Source organism: Callospermophilus lateralis, chromosome 2, assembly GCF_048772815.1.
Source record: "Callospermophilus lateralis isolate mCalLat2 chromosome 2, mCalLat2.hap1, whole genome shotgun sequence".
NCBI classification, from domain to species: domain Eukaryota; kingdom Metazoa; phylum Chordata; class Mammalia; order Rodentia; family Sciuridae; genus Callospermophilus; species Callospermophilus lateralis.
This window is the reverse complement of record NC_135306.1, coordinates 139,069,515-139,086,273: the sequence shown is the minus strand read 5'-3', so window position 1 is coordinate 139,086,273 and position 16,759 is coordinate 139,069,515. Positions and strand designations below refer to the sequence as shown.

General features: G+C 37.0%; 1 protein-coding gene and 1 pseudogene across 3 annotated transcripts in view; both read left to right on the top strand.

The window, feature by feature from the left end:
- Ccdc83 (coiled-coil domain containing 83) overlaps positions 1 to 2,382 on the top strand; it is a 49,896-nt gene extending 47,514 nt beyond the window's left edge. For all 3 annotated transcript variants that reach the window (XM_076846568.1, XM_076846567.1, XM_076846566.1), the window contains one exon: positions 1,579 to 2,382. In XM_076846568.1, the coding sequence (XP_076702683.1) occupies positions 1,579 to 1,740 (162 nt within the window). In that variant the 3' untranslated portion in view covers positions 1,741 to 2,382. The remainder of the gene's footprint in view (positions 1 to 1,578) is intronic.
- Positions 2,383 to 7,751: 5,369 nt separating this feature from the next.
- LOC143388055 (centrin-2-like) lies at positions 7,752 to 14,326 on the top strand (annotated as a pseudogene).
- The last annotated feature ends 2,433 nt before the right edge of the window (positions 14,327 to 16,759 follow it).

Sequence of the window (16,759 nt, the reverse complement as noted above, 5' to 3'; positions counted from 1 at the left end):
TCAGGGGCTTAGGAAACAGCTTGGTGGTAGAATACTTGCCTCACATGCTTTAGGTCCTAGGTTTGATTCCCAGCACCATCAAAAAGATTGACGTTTTAGTCTACCATTCAAATTTCTCCATGTGGACCTTGAAATCATGAATTCTGGTATATCATGATGATCTCAGGCTAGAGGACAATTGTCTATACAATCCCCAAATTGGGGTTTGTGGCTGGGGATATGGCTCAGTGGTAGTGCTTACCTACTATGCACAAGATCCTGGGCTCAATCCCCAGCATAGGGGGGCAAAAAAGAATTCCAAAGGCATTCTTTTATATTTTTTACAATATATTTTTTTAGTTATAGATAGATACAATATCTTTTATTTATTTATTTTTTAATGTGGTGCTGCGGATCAAACCCAGTGCCTCACATATGCGAGGCAAGCACTCAATCACTGAGCTACAACCCCAGCCCCAAAGGCATTCTTACTGTTCATGAGTTTGTGGTACATACAAACTGCCATGGCCCCTGTATGCAACATGTAGACCTCCTATCTTACATTTATCTTAGCTCTATAATTATATATTTTGAAAACTAAATACAACTCTACTAATTTTTGAGAAATAAACACTGCTTTCTTTTTTTCATTCAACCTTAATTCAAATAAATATTGAAAACCTCATTTCATGCCAGGTACTTGTTAGATGCTTGGAAATTTAAGCGGGAGAACAAGAAAATAAAGTCTCAAAGATGCCTGTATAGTAGGCACAACCCCCAAATTATTTAGAGGTTCATAGAAGACAAATAAGAATACCAACAATTACCACACGAGAGGAAATGTATCTCCTGTATCTGTGTCTCTGATGGGTCTATGTGCTTGTTATTGCAACCCAGCACTGGATGCATGGACACTCAGGAAAGGTTTGCTGAAGTGTTAAAGGAATTCAAAAGCAAGGGTTACAGGTTGGGAGGTTTCCAAGAGGAAAGAATGTTGGGTAGTACCTGAACTGGTTCAACCGAGTTTGGGGTTAGCTATGGAATGTCATATAAACTAGTTTTCTAATTCTGCTTATTGACATCTTAGACCAATTTGGCAAAATGTGGTAAGTTTTATTTATATGATATCCAAATATCCCAGGAAAACAGTGAAGAATGTGAAAAGATGTCCAATATTAGGATATTTAAAATATTATTTGCAGAATCTTCCCCTTGGTTCTTGAACAATACAGAAAAGTTTGTTTGAGGGCTCTGCATATAGGGCCAACACTCTTTTTCCAATTAAAAGCCTGCAGTGGATTTCCCCTCTAGCCAGTATCCCACCTACCTCAATTCCCTATGAGACAAGAAACCAGCCTTGCTTTTGCTTTTTAGGATACTTACCTACTATGCCCTACCAGGCATGTAAACTTACAAAGTGTTTTTTATTGAGTTTTCTTTTTTTATAATGGATTTCATATTCATGTGTTACACAGCATTCAGGTAATAATGCAGAGGGCTATGGAATCTGCCAGTTAAAGGCCAACTATAATATAGAAAACCTAATCTTTCAACATTAACTTGCTAGATAACCACTCCTCTTGTGTTTCTTCATCATAGGATTTTGTAAACTTGGGCCCACTGTCCGTGAAGCTCATGAGTGTGGAGAGCAAGAAAATGTCTATTCATTTTCAAGAAAAAGAGAGTCCAGTCAAAATCTTTGAAGATGTCAGTTACCCAGAAAGCCGCATCACTTACAAGATGATGAAGTCCTTTCTCTAAGACTGAAAGTTGCAAAGTAAAAAATTTTCCTTATAAATGCTTTGGGAGTTGAAGTAACCAGTTGCCCATTTTACTTAGTTACACTTTGGTCCATTTTTAAACTTATCTCTAAAGGTTATAATTGTAGTTAAAATCAAATTTCAAGTATTCAGTCATTTATTTGCATAGCATTAATGTCAAAAATCAAAGTACACTTTGTATTTCTACACTGAAGTACTGAGAACCATGACATTGAATTTAAAGTGGTCTTTGAGGTTCCTTCCCACTTAAAAACTCACTGATTAACCTATGACTCCAATATGAACTAGATCAATTAGAAATGTTTCTAAGAAAAATTTCAAGGTTTGCATAGCATTGATTATACGTATTTCCTTGTTAGGGTGCTGAAAAGCCAGTCTATAATTCAAGCCTATTCTTTAACCCTACTTATAATGAATATTAAAAATTTAGATACAAGTAAGTGAGGGAGTTTATTTATTTTTTTAAAAATAATCCATTAATAGGGGGATCTTCCCCTCACCAACTATATGGAGTCCAAACTGCTGAGTCCCTACCCAAGGCAATCACCACTTCCCTCTCTAGGTACCATAAGCCACATGTAATGTGACATTGCACTCCTTGGATCATCAAGAGTAGATACTAACACTAAGTGCCATGTTTCTGTAATCCTTAGTGATGTAAAAAATAAACCCTTCCAGTCATCAATGGGAGATATTATTAACATTTTGGGTAATAACAATTGTGTGTTCTTGTTACAGTTCCTAGTTCCTCAATCTTAAATGCTGCTAACAACACACTCCTTAGTCACTAAAGTCAAAAATACCGACTGATTCAGCTTCCCCTGGTGGGGGGTGAGTAGTACCAAAGTACCAACACCAATTGAATATCATTAAGTGTCTGTTCAATCCCCATTGTGTTCAGTTTTCCTGTCCCTTTCTACTATCTTCTAAGTAGCCCCATAAAACAATAGTAAACAAATACCATTGTTGAAAGTTTCCTCTACTCTGTGGTCTTGACTGGCACCTGACCTTGACTGATGCCTGGTTCTTCATTTGTACTTCTTTCAAGTGGATGGTATTTATTCTTCTATTCCTCCACATTTTCTAATGTCCATATAATTTCACAAGCTCAATGCCTGTTCCAGACAGCTATTCTGCAATCTCACTTGAAAATATTCCTTTTGAAGTTGTATATACATGTAACCCTCTACCACTGAGATAGAAAAGAATAGGCAGTTGAGAGAAGGTAAGGGACAATAAAGGTTGACAATAGGGTGATCATAAGAAAAGCCATTTTAACATGCCCAGACATGTTAAGAAACAGTTCCCATTTCTCAAAAGGCATGTTTTCATCTCAGAAGAGCAACTTCATAATCTGGCCTGTGCCTGCTATGGTATAATTGAAACATCAAAACCAATCAAGAGAAGCTGATCAACTTCTTCCGTTGTGCCTTTAGAAGAAGGAAGACTTACACAGCACTCTTGCCCCTCCCAAGCACGTTGCATCAGGATTTCTGAGTTTTTCACCTTCCTTTTAATAAAAATTCCTGCTCCCTGGCTTACCTTGGCATTCATGCTGTTCATCCTTGGACTCCATGAAACACAAACCTGATCCTGACTCTTGCTGTTAACACCACTGTCATTTTGCTATAACTTGCCAACCCTTCTTTGTCACTTTTCTCCATGATCTTGAATTTAGCACCTGGTTCACAAGACTCCTTTCTACTCTACTCCATGCCCTACTGTATCCAACTATGCTTCTATTTGACCATTCCAGACCAAATCTTACCCTTCTGAGTCCCAAAGGGTGGCCTTTATGAACTACATCAACTGTCACCCTTGACTTCTAAGTTCCAATTTTTTTCCCCCAGTGGGAAGGATTCTGACAGATAAAAGAGAGGAAGAAGGGTAAGATTTATTCCTCTGGCTTCTTCTCTACAAGGTCATATAAGTTAGTGGGATCTCACTGCCAAAAGATACAACTCACTAATATAGCTACTCTTTTGTTTTTGGTCCTGGGGATTGAACTCAGTGTTTTACCGCTAAGTCATATTTCCAGCCCTTTTCATTTTATTTTGAAACAGGGTCTTGCTTATTTGCTGAGGCTCAAATTTGCAATTCTCCTGCCTAAACCTCTTGAATCACTGGGATTATAGGTGTACACCACAGCAATAAGCTCAATACAACTTCTATTTAGGTCCAGTAACTGCTCCTTCCCTTTGCCCCTTCAGGCCCAGGAGTGGTAACAGTTTCCACCTGTTGCTATCCCAAGGGAGTTTCACCATATCTTTTAATTTCCCTTAATTCTGCCTACACCTTTGTATATATTCCCTTTATTAAACTTTCCTTAAATAGCCTGTTGGAATTTGCCCTTTGTATTCTGCTGGAAGAGGTGAAGGCTAGAGATATAGATCTGGAAACCAAAAGAAAAAGATTGAAATTAAGGCCATCAGGGGCTGGGGTTGTGGCTCAGAGGTAAAGCGCTCCCCTAGCATGCATGGGGTTCAATCCTCAGCAGCACATAAAAATAAAATGAAGGTATTGTGTCCACCTATAATTAAAAAATAAAGATATAAAAAATAAGGCCATCAAAGCCTAGGTATTACCTAAGGAGCAGAGAGTCAACAGAGAAGAGAGCCAAAGATGCATTTAGGATACTGTACCCTGCAGAGGTGGGGCTTGAAACAAAGGTATCCACCTTCAAAAGATCTGAAAACAGGTAGACTGAGTCTAAGTAAAACTGCAAACTAGCTGTGAAACAATTCAAATCCTGATTGCTTTGGGGGTGATTTGCTCCTTACTCAATATAATTAATAGAAGATATAAATTCTTTCCTGTTGGGGGGGGAATTCAGTTTCACAGCTGGAGATGTAGTTTAGTGGTAGAGTGCTTGCCTAGCATGTGCAAAACCCTCAGTTCAATTCCCAGAAATGGGGAGAAAAAAGACATTAAGTATACAGATGATCCAGATATTCAAGGGAGCAATCTAAAACTTTAAGGATGTTATTACAAATATAGTAAAGAAAATCAAAGGAAAATAATGAAAATACAGAGAATTTCAACAGAAAATTAGATTCTATAAAACATCATAAAATGAGAATTTACAAAATAGAAAAAAAATAAAAAGTTGTATGGGTTGTAATGGTAGACTAGGATCAGAATAAGCCAGGATTAGTGAGACTTGGGAAAAGTCAATATCTGATAGTATTCTCTCTAAAATCAAACACAATTTTAGAGAGAATAAAATACAGAAAAAGCAGAACGGAGTGGTAATGAACATCTGGGATTAAATACTACAACATACATAGAGTTGGCCTGTGAAAATAAAAGATGAAGAAATAGTTGAAGACATAACACTTGATAGTTTTTCAACTATTAATTACCTGATGAAAGACATTAACCTATAGATTCAAGATACTCAACAAACCCCAACCAGAATTAATGCCAAAATAAAACAGCAACAAGCTCACATAGACACACTATAATTAGATTGTTGAAATCTAAAGTGAAAGGGAAACCTTTATGGCAGCCTAAGAAAACAAATATATAACCTTCAAAGAACCAACAATAAGACTTTAAAACACAAAACTTTCGGTTGAAACTATGGAAGACAGAAGACAATGGGAGAATATCATTAAAGTACAAAATTGAGAGTGGGAGAGTCAACCTAGATGTCTAAACACACACAAAAAAATTCTATCAAAGTTCAAATACATTTCCTAACAAATAATAACTGAAACAATGTCAATGATACACTTGAACTAGAAAAAAATATTGTAGGAAGTTCTTTAGGCTGCAGAGAAAGGATCCTAGATTGAAATATGAATCTGCAGGAAAGAATAAAGAGCAGAAGAAAATAATATTATTTTAGTAACTAATACCCAGTGCAGGGTGAATGTGGTTAAAATGCTGTATGCTTCTTATAATGTTTGAAAAGTAGTGTAAATACTGGTTTGTGGTAAACAGTAATTTGAGAATGAAAAATGCAATTTTAAGGGTAACCAATTAAAGAAAAATAAAAACAGTAATATATAAAAAGATAAATGATACAAGATGATGAGATTGAATGGAATAATAAAAAGTACTTGGTTTATTTTTAAAAAGGGAAAGTTGAAACAGATAAAGAACAAAGAAGGCTGGGGATGTGGCTCAAGCCATAACACGATCGCCTGGCATGCGTGGGGTACTGGGTTCGATCCTCAGCACCACATAAAATAAAGATGTTGTGTCCGCCAAAAACTGAAAAACAAATATTAAAAAATTCTCTCTCTCTCTCTCTCTCTCTCTCTCTCTCTCTCTCTCTTAACAAAGAACATGAATAGAAAACAAATAGCAAGATAGTAAGTATATTTAAACCAAATAATATCAGTAATTATAATATATGTAATAGAATAAATAATCCAATTAAAAGACAAAGATTTCTGAGTACACTAAAAAAATCACTTATGAAGATACACTACAAAAGGTTTCACACAGATTGACAGAAGTTAAAGATTACAAAATACATACCATGCAAAGTCAACTAAAAGGAAGATGGTTTGCTAAGCTAATATCAGGCAACTTCCACTTTATGGTAAAATGCACTGAGAGAAATAGAAAATGAAGGAATATATTTCATAATGATGGGTCAGTCCATTAGGATGATTTAACAATCCTAGATTTGTATGTACATAGTCTCAAAATATCTCAAGAAAAATTTGCAAAACAAAAAAAAAGGATAATGAATTTAATATCATGCACATCTTAGGCTCAGGAGGCTGAGGCACGATAATCTCAAATTCAAAAAAGCCAGCTTCAGCAATTTAGCAAGATCCTAAGCAACTCAGTGAGACTCATTCAAAACAAAATACAAAAAAAAAAAAAAAAGTATGGGGATGGGGTTCAGTGGCTGAGTATCCCTGGTAACAAAAGAAAAAAAAAAAAACAAGGAGACAAATATAATCTAACTTGAAGATCTTACCACACGTTTCTCTCAGTAGAACAATTAGACAACAACAAAAAAATCATTAATGATATAAAAAGTGAAACAACTGTAGAATACACAGTCTTTTCACATGTACATTAAATATTTACAAAAATCAACCTGCAAATCACAATGAACAGTCAAAAAACTGAAATCACATAGAAAGTGTTTTTTATTTTTTGGGGGGGAAGCAGAATTGAACCCAGGGGTGCTTAAACACTGAGCCACATCCCTAGTCCTTTTTAAATATTTCATTTAGAGACAACATCTCATTACGTTGCTTGGGCCTCATTAAGTTACTGAGGCTGGCTTTGAACTTGTGACCCTCCTGCCTTAGCCTCTCAAGCAGTTGGGATTACTGGTGTGTACCACTATGCCAGGGTTAGAATGTGTTTTCTGACTACAATGGAATGAGACTAAACAGAACAGAAGACACAAACAAACCCATATACTTATAACCAGCTGATACTTGACAAAGGTGCCAAAAATATATGTTGAAAAAAATATATGTTTTTTAACAAATGGTGTTGGGTAAACTGGAAATCCATATGTAGAATGAGACTAGATCCTTATCCCTCACCCTGCCCAGAAGTCAAATCAAAATGGATCATAGGCAGAAAATTTGCTACTGCTATAAGAAAACATAAGGTCAACACTCCAGCATATTGGTGCAGGCACTGACTTTCTTAACAAGACATCTAAAACTCAAAAAATAAAACCAAAATCAATAAGTAGTGTGCCATCAAATTAAAAAAGTAAATCTCTGCACAACCAAGGAAATTATTAGAGTGTGGAGAGTGTACAGAATGGGAGAACATCTTTGCCAGCTGCTCCTCTGACAGAGAATTAATATCTAGAATATATAAAGAACTCAAACTTAACACCAACTAAACAAATAACCCAATGAATAAATGAGCAAAAGAATTAGACATTTCCCTAAATAGAAACACAAATGATCAATAAATATGTGAAAAAATGTTCAACATCTCTAGCGACTAGGGAAGTACAAATCAAAAACTACTTTGAGATTTCATCTGACTCCAGTCAGAATGGCAATTATCAAGAATGCATATAGGAGGAAGACCTGTGACCGACCAGTAGAACGGGCCCAGCGGCCTGCCGGCGTGGTAGACACGTCACCCCAATTGGAGGAGGGGCAGACCAGAGCCGCCGCTGACTGCCCGCGCCTGCAAGGTAGGCAGACCTGCGACTGATCTGCAGAACAGGCCCAGCGGCCCCCCGGCGTGGTAGACACATCACCCCAATTGGAGCAAGGGCCCAGCTGCCACCCGAAAGTTAGGCAGACCGCGTGTCCCGGAGAAGGAGCCCAGCGGCCCACCGGCCTAGCTGAAAGATCACCCCAATTGAAGAAGGGGCACGACCGCCGCCCGCGCCTGCAAGGTAGGCAGACCTGCAACCTGGAGAACAGGCCCAGCAGCCCACCAGCATGGTAGACAGATCACCCTTATTGGAGGAGGGGCCCAGCCGTTGCCTGCAAGGTAGACACACCATGTGACCTGGAGAAGGGGCCCAGCGGCCCTCCGGCGTGATAGACAGATCACCCCAATTGGAGGAGGAGGACAGCCGCCGCCCGCCCCTGCAAGGGAGACTTTGCAACTATACAAGAGCAATATAAATATATAGGGGGAAAATTCAATAACACAACAGTTTCACCAAGCAGAAAGAAACACGAGCAGTATGAAAAGACAAGGAAAGAAAGGACCACAAGCAATGAAGTTCAACTCAACTTTAGAAGAGGTAATAGCTGCAGTAGATGGAATGTCAGATAAAGAATTCAGGATTTACATGCTTCAGATGATCTGGAGTCTCAAGGAAGACCTTAGACAGCAAAATCAGACAATGAAAGATCACTTCAACAATGAATTACATAAACAAATCCAAGAAGCAAAAGATCAACTATACAGGGAGATAGAGGTTATAAAAAACAAACAGAAATCCTAGAAATGCAGGAAGCAATAAACCAACTTAAAAACTCAAATGAGAATACTACCAGCAGAGTAGAACACTTAGAAGACAGAACATCAGAAAATGAAGACAAAGTATTTCAACTTGAAAAGAACATAGACAGCTCAGCGAGACACTTAAGAAACCATGAGCAGAACATCCAGGAAATATGGGATAACATAAAGAGATCAAACTTAAGAGTCATTGGGATACAGGAAGGTATAAAGATCCAAACCAAAGGAATGAGCAATCTGTTCAATGAAATAAGACGAGAAAACTTCCCAGACATGAAGAATGAGACAGAATCCCAAATCCTAGAAGCCTACAGGATGCCAAACGTGCAAAATCATAAGAGATCCACACCTAGACACATTATAATGAAGATGCCCAACATACAGAATAAGGAGAGAATTTTAAAAGCTTCAAGAGAAAGGAAGCAGATTACATTTAGGGGTAAACCAATGAGGATAACAGCTGATCTTTCAACACAGACTCTGAAAGCTAGAAGATCCTGGAAAAACATATTTCAAATGCTGAAAGAAAATGGGTTCCAACCAAGAATTGTGTATCCAGCGAAATTAAGCTTCAGGATGGAAGATGAAACTAAAACCTTTCTCGATAAACAAAAGCTAAAAGAATTTGCAGCTAGAAAACCATCTCTTCAAAACATCCTCGGCAAAACATTACAGGAAGAGGAAATGGAAAATAACAATGAAAACCAACAGTGGAAGGTAGTACAGTAAAGGGAAAAATAATCAAAGAGGAAAAACAAACCATGTTAAGTAACATAAATAAACAAATATGGCTAGAAGAACAATCCATATCTCAATAATAACCCCAAATGTTAATGGCTTAAACTCACCAATTAAGAGACACAGGCTAGTACAGTGGATCAGAAAAAAAAAGATCCAACAATATGCTGCCTACAGGAGACACATTTGATAAGAAAAGACATAACATAGACTGAAGGTGAAAGGTTGGGAAAAATCATATCACTCATATGGACTTCGGAAACAAGCAGGAGTGTCCATACTCATATCAAATAAAATAGATTTCAAGCCAAAGTTAATCAAAAGGGATAAAGAGGGACACTACATACTGCTCAAGGGAACCATACACCAACAAGACATAACAATCATAAATATATATGCTCCAAACAATGGTGCAGCTATGTTCATCAAACAAACTCTTCTCAAGTTCCAGAATCTAATAGACCACCATACAATAATTATGGGAGACTTCAACACACCTTTCTCACCACTGGACAGATATTCCAAACAAAAGTTGAATAAAGAAACTATAAAACTCAATAATACAATTAATAACCTAGACTTAATTGACATATATAGAATATACCACCCAACATCAAGCAGTTACACTTTTTTCTCAGCAGCACATGGATCCCTTCTCAAAAACAGATCATATATTATGTCACAGGGCAACTCTTAGACATTATAAAGGAGATAAATGAAAACACAGACACAGCATATCAGAATCTATGGGACACAATGAAAGCAGTTCTAAGAGGAAAATTCATTGCCTGGAGTTCATTCCTTTAAAAAAGGAAAAACCAACAAATAAATGATCTCACACTTCATCTCAAAATCCTAGAAAAAGAAGAGCAAAACAACAGCAAAAGAAGTAGAAGGCAAGAAATAATTAAAATCAGAGCTGAAATTAATGAAATCAAAACAAAAGAAACAATTGAAAAAATTGACAAAACTAAAAGTTGATTCTTTGAAAAAATAAATAAGATTGACAGACTCTTAGCCATGCTAACGAAGAGAAGAAGAGAGAGAACTCAAATTACTAGCATACAGGATGAAAAAGGCAATATCACAACAGACACTTCAGAAATACAGAAGATTATCAGAAATTATTTTGAATCCTTATACTCCAATAAAATAGAAGATAGTGAAGGCATCGATAAATTTCTTAAGTCATATGATCTGCCCAGATTGAGTCAGGAGGATATAGACAACCTAAACAGACCAATATCAATTGAGGAAATAGAAGAAGCCATCAAAAGACTACCAAAGAAGAAAAGCCCAGGACCGGATGGGTATACAGCAGAGTTTTACAAAACCTTTAGAGAAGAACTAATACCAATACTTTTCAAGCTATTCCAGGAAATAGAAAAAGAGGGAGAACTTCCAAATTCATTCTACGAGGCCAACATCACCCTGATTCCTAAACCAGATAAAGATACTTCAAAGAAAGAAAACTACAGACCAATATCTCTAATGAATCTAGATGCAAAAATTCTCAATAAAATTCTGGCGAACTGGATACAAAAACATATCAAAAAAATTGTGCACCATGATCAAGTAGGATTCATCCCTGGGATGAAAGGCTGGTCCAATATACGGAAATCAATAAATGTTATTCACCACATCAATACACTTAAAGATAAGAACCATATGATCATCTTGATAGATGCAGAAAAAGCATTTGACAAAGTACAGCATCCCTTTATGTTCAAAACTCTAGAAAAACTAGGGATAACAGGAACATACCTCAATATTGTAAAAGCTATCTATGCTAAGCCCCAGGCTAGCATCATTCTGAATGGAGAAAAATTGAAGGCATTCCCTCTAAAATCTGGAACAAGACAGGGATGCCCTCTCTCACCACTTCTGTTCAACATAGTTCTCGAAACACTGGCCAGAGCAATTAGACGAAAGAAATTAAAGGCATAAAAATAGGAAAAGAAGAACTTAAATTATCACTATTTGCAGATGACATGATTCTCTACCTAGCAGACCCAAAAGGGTCTACAAAGAAACTATTATTGCTAATAAATGAATTCAGCAAAGTGGCAGGATATAAAATCAACACACATAAATCAAAGGCATTTCTGCACATCAGTGACAAAACTTCTGAAACAGAAATGAGGAAAAACACTCCATTCACAATATCCTCAAAAAAAATAAAATACTTGGGAGTCAACCTAACAAAAGAGGTGAAAGACTTATACAATGAAAACTACAGAAGCCTAAAGAGAGAAATAGAAGAAGATCTTAGAAGATGGAAAAATATACCCTGTTCATGGATAGGTAGAACTAACATCATCAAAATGGCGATATTACCAAAAGTTCTCTATAGGTTTAATGCAATGCCAATCAAAATCCCAACGGCATTTCTTGTAGAAATAGAGAAAGCAATCATGAAATTCATATGGAAAAGTAAAAGACCCAGAATAGCAAAAACAACTCTAAGCAGGAAGTGTGAATCAGGCGGTATAGCGATACCAGACTTCAAACTATACTACAGAGCAATGGTAACAAAAACAGCATGGTACTGATACCAAAACAGGCGGGTGGACCAATGGTACAGAATGGAGGACACAGAAACCAATCCACAATATTACAACATCTTATATTTGATAAAGTGGCTAAAAGCATGCAATGGAGGAAGGATAGCATCTTCAACAAATGGTGCTGGGAAAACTGGAAATCCATATGCAAAAAAATGAAACTGAATCCCTTTCTCTCGCCATGCACAAAAGTTAACTCAAAATGGATCAAGGAGCTTGATATCAAATCAGAGACATGGCGTCTGATAGAAGAAAAAGTTGGCTACAATCTACATACTGTGGGGTCAGGCTCCAAATTCCTCAATAGGACACCCATAGCACAAGAGTTAATAACTAGAATCAACAAATGGGACTTACTCAAACTAAAAAGTTTTTTCTCAGCAAAAGAAACAATAAGAGAGGTAAATAGGGAGCCTACATCCTGGGAACAAATCTTTACTCCTCACACTTCAGATAGAGCCCTAATATCCAGAGTATACAAAGAACTCAAAAAATTAAACAATAAGAAAACAAATAACCCAATCAACAAATGGGCCAAGGACCTGAACAGACACTTCTCAGAGGAAGACATGCAATCAATCAACAAGTACATGAAAAAATGCTCACCATCTCTAGCAGTTAGAGAAATGCAAATCAAAACCACCCTAAATACCATCTCACTCCAGTAAGATTGGCAGCCATTAGGAAGTCAAATAACAACAAGTGCTGGCGAGGATGTGGGGAAAAGGGTACACTTGTACACTGCTGGTGGGACTGCGAATTGGTGTGGCCAATTTGGAAAGCAGTATGGAGATTTCTTGGAAAGCTGGGAATGGAACCACCATTTGACCCAGCTATTCCCTTTCTCGGTCTATTCCCTAAAGACCTAAAAAGAGCATACTACAGGGACACTGCTACATCGATGTTCACAGCAGCACAATTCACAATAGCAAGACTGTGGAACCAACCCAGATGCCCTTCAATAGATGAATGGATAAAAAAATATGGCATTTATACACAATGGAGTATTACTCTGCGTTAAAAAATGACAAAATCATAGAATTTGCAGGGAAATGGATGGCATTAGAGCAGATTATGCTAAGTGAAGCTAGCCAATCCCTAAAAAACAAATGCCAAATGTCTTCTTTGATATAAGGAGAGTAACTAGGGCTGGGGATGTGGCTCATGCGGTAGCGCAATTGCCTGGCATGCGTGCGGCCCGGGTTCAATCCTCAGCACCACATACAAAGATGTTGTGTCTGCCGAAAACTAAAAAATAATAATAATAATAAAATTCCCTCTCTCTCTCTCTCTCTCTCTTTAAAAAAAAAAAAAGGAGAGTAACTAAGAACAGAGTAGGGAGGAAGAACATGAGAAGAAGATTAACATTAAACAGGGATGAGAGGTGGGAGGGAAAGGGAGAGAGAAGGGAAATTGCATGGAAATTGCAGGAAACCCTCAGGGTTATACAAAATTACAAGAGGAAGTGAGGGGAAAGGGAAAAAAAACAAGGGGGAGAAATGAATTACAGTAGATGGGGTAGAGAAAGAAGAGGGGAGGGGAGGGGAGGGGAGGGGGGGTAGTAGAGAATAGGAAAGGCAGCAGAATACAACAGACACTAGTATGGCAATATGTAAATCAGTGGATGTGTAACTGATGTGATTCTGCAATCTGTACGGGGTAAAAATTGGAGTTCATAACCCACTTGAATCAAAATGTGAAATATGATATATCAAGAACTATGTAATGTTTTGAACAACCAACAATAAAAATTATAAAAAAAAAAAAAAAGAATGCATATAGGTGTGTACACAGTTGCTGTAACAATCCCTGCAGCAGAATCTGTTTGCAGTGCCCTCCAATTTTAAGAAGGTAAACATGACATCGAGTGCCTAGTGAAAAAGGATGAGTCCTAAGCCAGAGCTTACTGAAGAGCAGAAGCAGGAAATCTGGGAAGCTTTTGATCTCTTTGATGCTGAGGGAACTGGGACCATAAATGTTAAGCAACTAAAGGTGGCAATGAGGGAGGGCATGGGCTTTGAACCCAAGAAAGAAATTAAGAAAATGATAGGTGAAATTGACAAAGACCGGACAGGAAAAATTAATTTTAGTGACTTTGACTGTGATGGTCAAGAAAATGTTTGAGAAACATATCAAAGAAGAAATTCTAAAAGCTTTCAAGCTCTTCAATAATGACAGTTTGGGAAAGATATCATTCAAAAATCTAAAGCTGTGGCCAAAGAGTTGGGCGAGAACCTGACTAGTGAGGAGCTACAGGAAATGATTGATGAAGCTGATCGAGATGGAGATGGAGAGATCAATGAGGAGTTCCTGCACATCATGAAAAACACCAGCCTCCATTAATATCAGTGTCTTCTGTTCTACTGAAAGCACTCGTGACTAGATTTAGTGTCTGCCATTGTGTGAAAACTGGCTTTTGAGAACACAACCCACTACCACCCTGTACTACTTTCCTCATGACCTTGAGTCTATTTTAGGTTTTTGTAAAAGTTCTTTGATATTAAAGTTCTTTTTAAAGTGACCTACCAATTAGTTTAATTCTTTTTTTTTAATAGTTTTTTTCTCAGCACATATTAGGACTGTATTTTTTTTAAAGAGAGAGAGAGAGAGATGAGAGAGAGAATTTTTTAATATTTATTTTTTAGTTTTCAGCGGACACAACATCTTTGTTTGTATGTGGTGCTGAGGATCGAACCCAGGGTGTACGCATGCCAGGCGAGCGCGCTACCACTTGAGCCACTTCCCCAGCCCCTAGTTTAATTCTTGAAAGCACATTAGAGTGGAAAAAAGGGGCTTAAATTTTGACTACCTGCTATTTCACCTTGCTTCACGTGTGTCATGCATTTCCACATGGATACAAACTCAAAACAACTTCTGTACATGTTGTACTTCTGTCGCCACAGCAGTACAGCAGTGGTCATTCTTCAGTGGCTCTATTGTTAGTTGACATCTGTGTGAGGTTTTCTTTTTTAGTAAACTCATTTACTGGCATTTGCATGTATGTTAATGTTATATTTCTGGTCTGAAAAATAAAGCCTTTCTTAATCTGAAAAAAAATACAAATAATAATAAGTGCTGGCAAGGATGTAAGAGAAAAGGTATACTCACACATTGTTGGTGGGACAGCAAATTAGTTCACTCACTCTAGAAAGCAGTGTGGAGACTTCTCAGAAAACTAGGAATGGAACAACCAGATGACCCAACTATCCCACTCCTTGGTATTTATCCAAAAGAACTAAAATCAGCATACTATAGTGATAAAGCCACTTCAATGTCTACAGCAGCACAGTTCATAATAGTCAAATATGGACTCAGCCCAGATGCCCAACAATATATGAGTGGATTAAGAAAAGGTGATATTTATAAAAACAATGAAGTTTTATGCATCCATAAAGAATGAAATTATGGCATTTGCTAATAAATGATTGGAACTAGAGAACATAAGGTTAAGTGAAACAAGCCACACTTAGAAATTCAAGGGTTGAATGTTTTCTCTCATGTAGAAGATAGGAAAAAATAAGGGAAAGAAGCAGGGGGGATCAGATATCATATAGGGAAGGTTATCAGACTAGAAGATCAAGAGGTAGAGAAGAGGGACAGGAAAGGAGAGGAAATGTGGAATGAATTTAACAAAACCATGTTATATGCATATGTAAATATACCACAGGAAATTTCACCTGTGTGTGTTTGTGTGTGTGTAAAGCACCAATTAAGGATGGATAAATGGATGATCAAGGGGAGAATCAGTGGACTGGGGGTGGGTAAGAAGAAACATGGACTGAAATGGAGTGAGTCAGATTCCAAGCAGGTAAATAATTTTGTCCAGATGAATCCAGCTACTATGTATAATTATAATGCCATAATAAAAAAAATGGCACAAGAAAAATTTCAAACCCAGATGACTACACTTTTGATTTTTCTAACATTCCAGAAAGAAATTAACACCAAACATATATAAACTTTTAGAGAATAAGAAAAAGTAAACAAATAATTTTATATGGTCAAATTAATTATAATAACAAAACTGGGCAAAGGCATTACAAGAAAATAAAATTAATTACAGGACAGTATCTCATGAATATAGATGCAAAATACTAATATATAATGACAGAAGTATAGTGGTCAGTTTTGTGGTGGGTAATAAATAGAATCAGACATAAAGAAACTTCCTATAATCATGATCTCAGTGGCAGTTAACATGGGTGTGTTCTTTGTTTAACAGTCATTAAACAGGACAAGATTTGTGTATCCAGTGGATATATATTTTATATTTCAAAACAATCTCAAAAAATGGTCCCTTAAATACCCATATTCTAACCCATGCCATAAAGTGACAATATGCAAAGTCCATGCTTATGTCCTGCAGTATGAAGGGCAGCAAGGATATTTCCTTAGAAGAGGGCAAAATGTCTTATTAGGGCAAGATTTCAAAGATCAATAGAAAGGGTGATATGGAATATATTTGTCAATTTTAAGAAAGGTAAACACTTTTTTTTGGTACCAGGTATGGAAATCAGGGGCACTTTAACCATCCCTTTAATTATTATTATTATTATTATTATTTTAATTTTTGAGACAAAATTCTTACTAAATTACTTAGGACCTCACTAGATTGCTGAGGTTGGCTTTGAACTTGTGATCCTCTTGCTTCAGCCTCCTGAGTTGCTGAGATTACAAATGTGTACCACCACACCCAGCAGGTAAATACTTTTTATAGTTAAGATTTATCTGTATTTTCTTCAGATGGAAAACAATATAGGGCTAGGGATGTAGTTC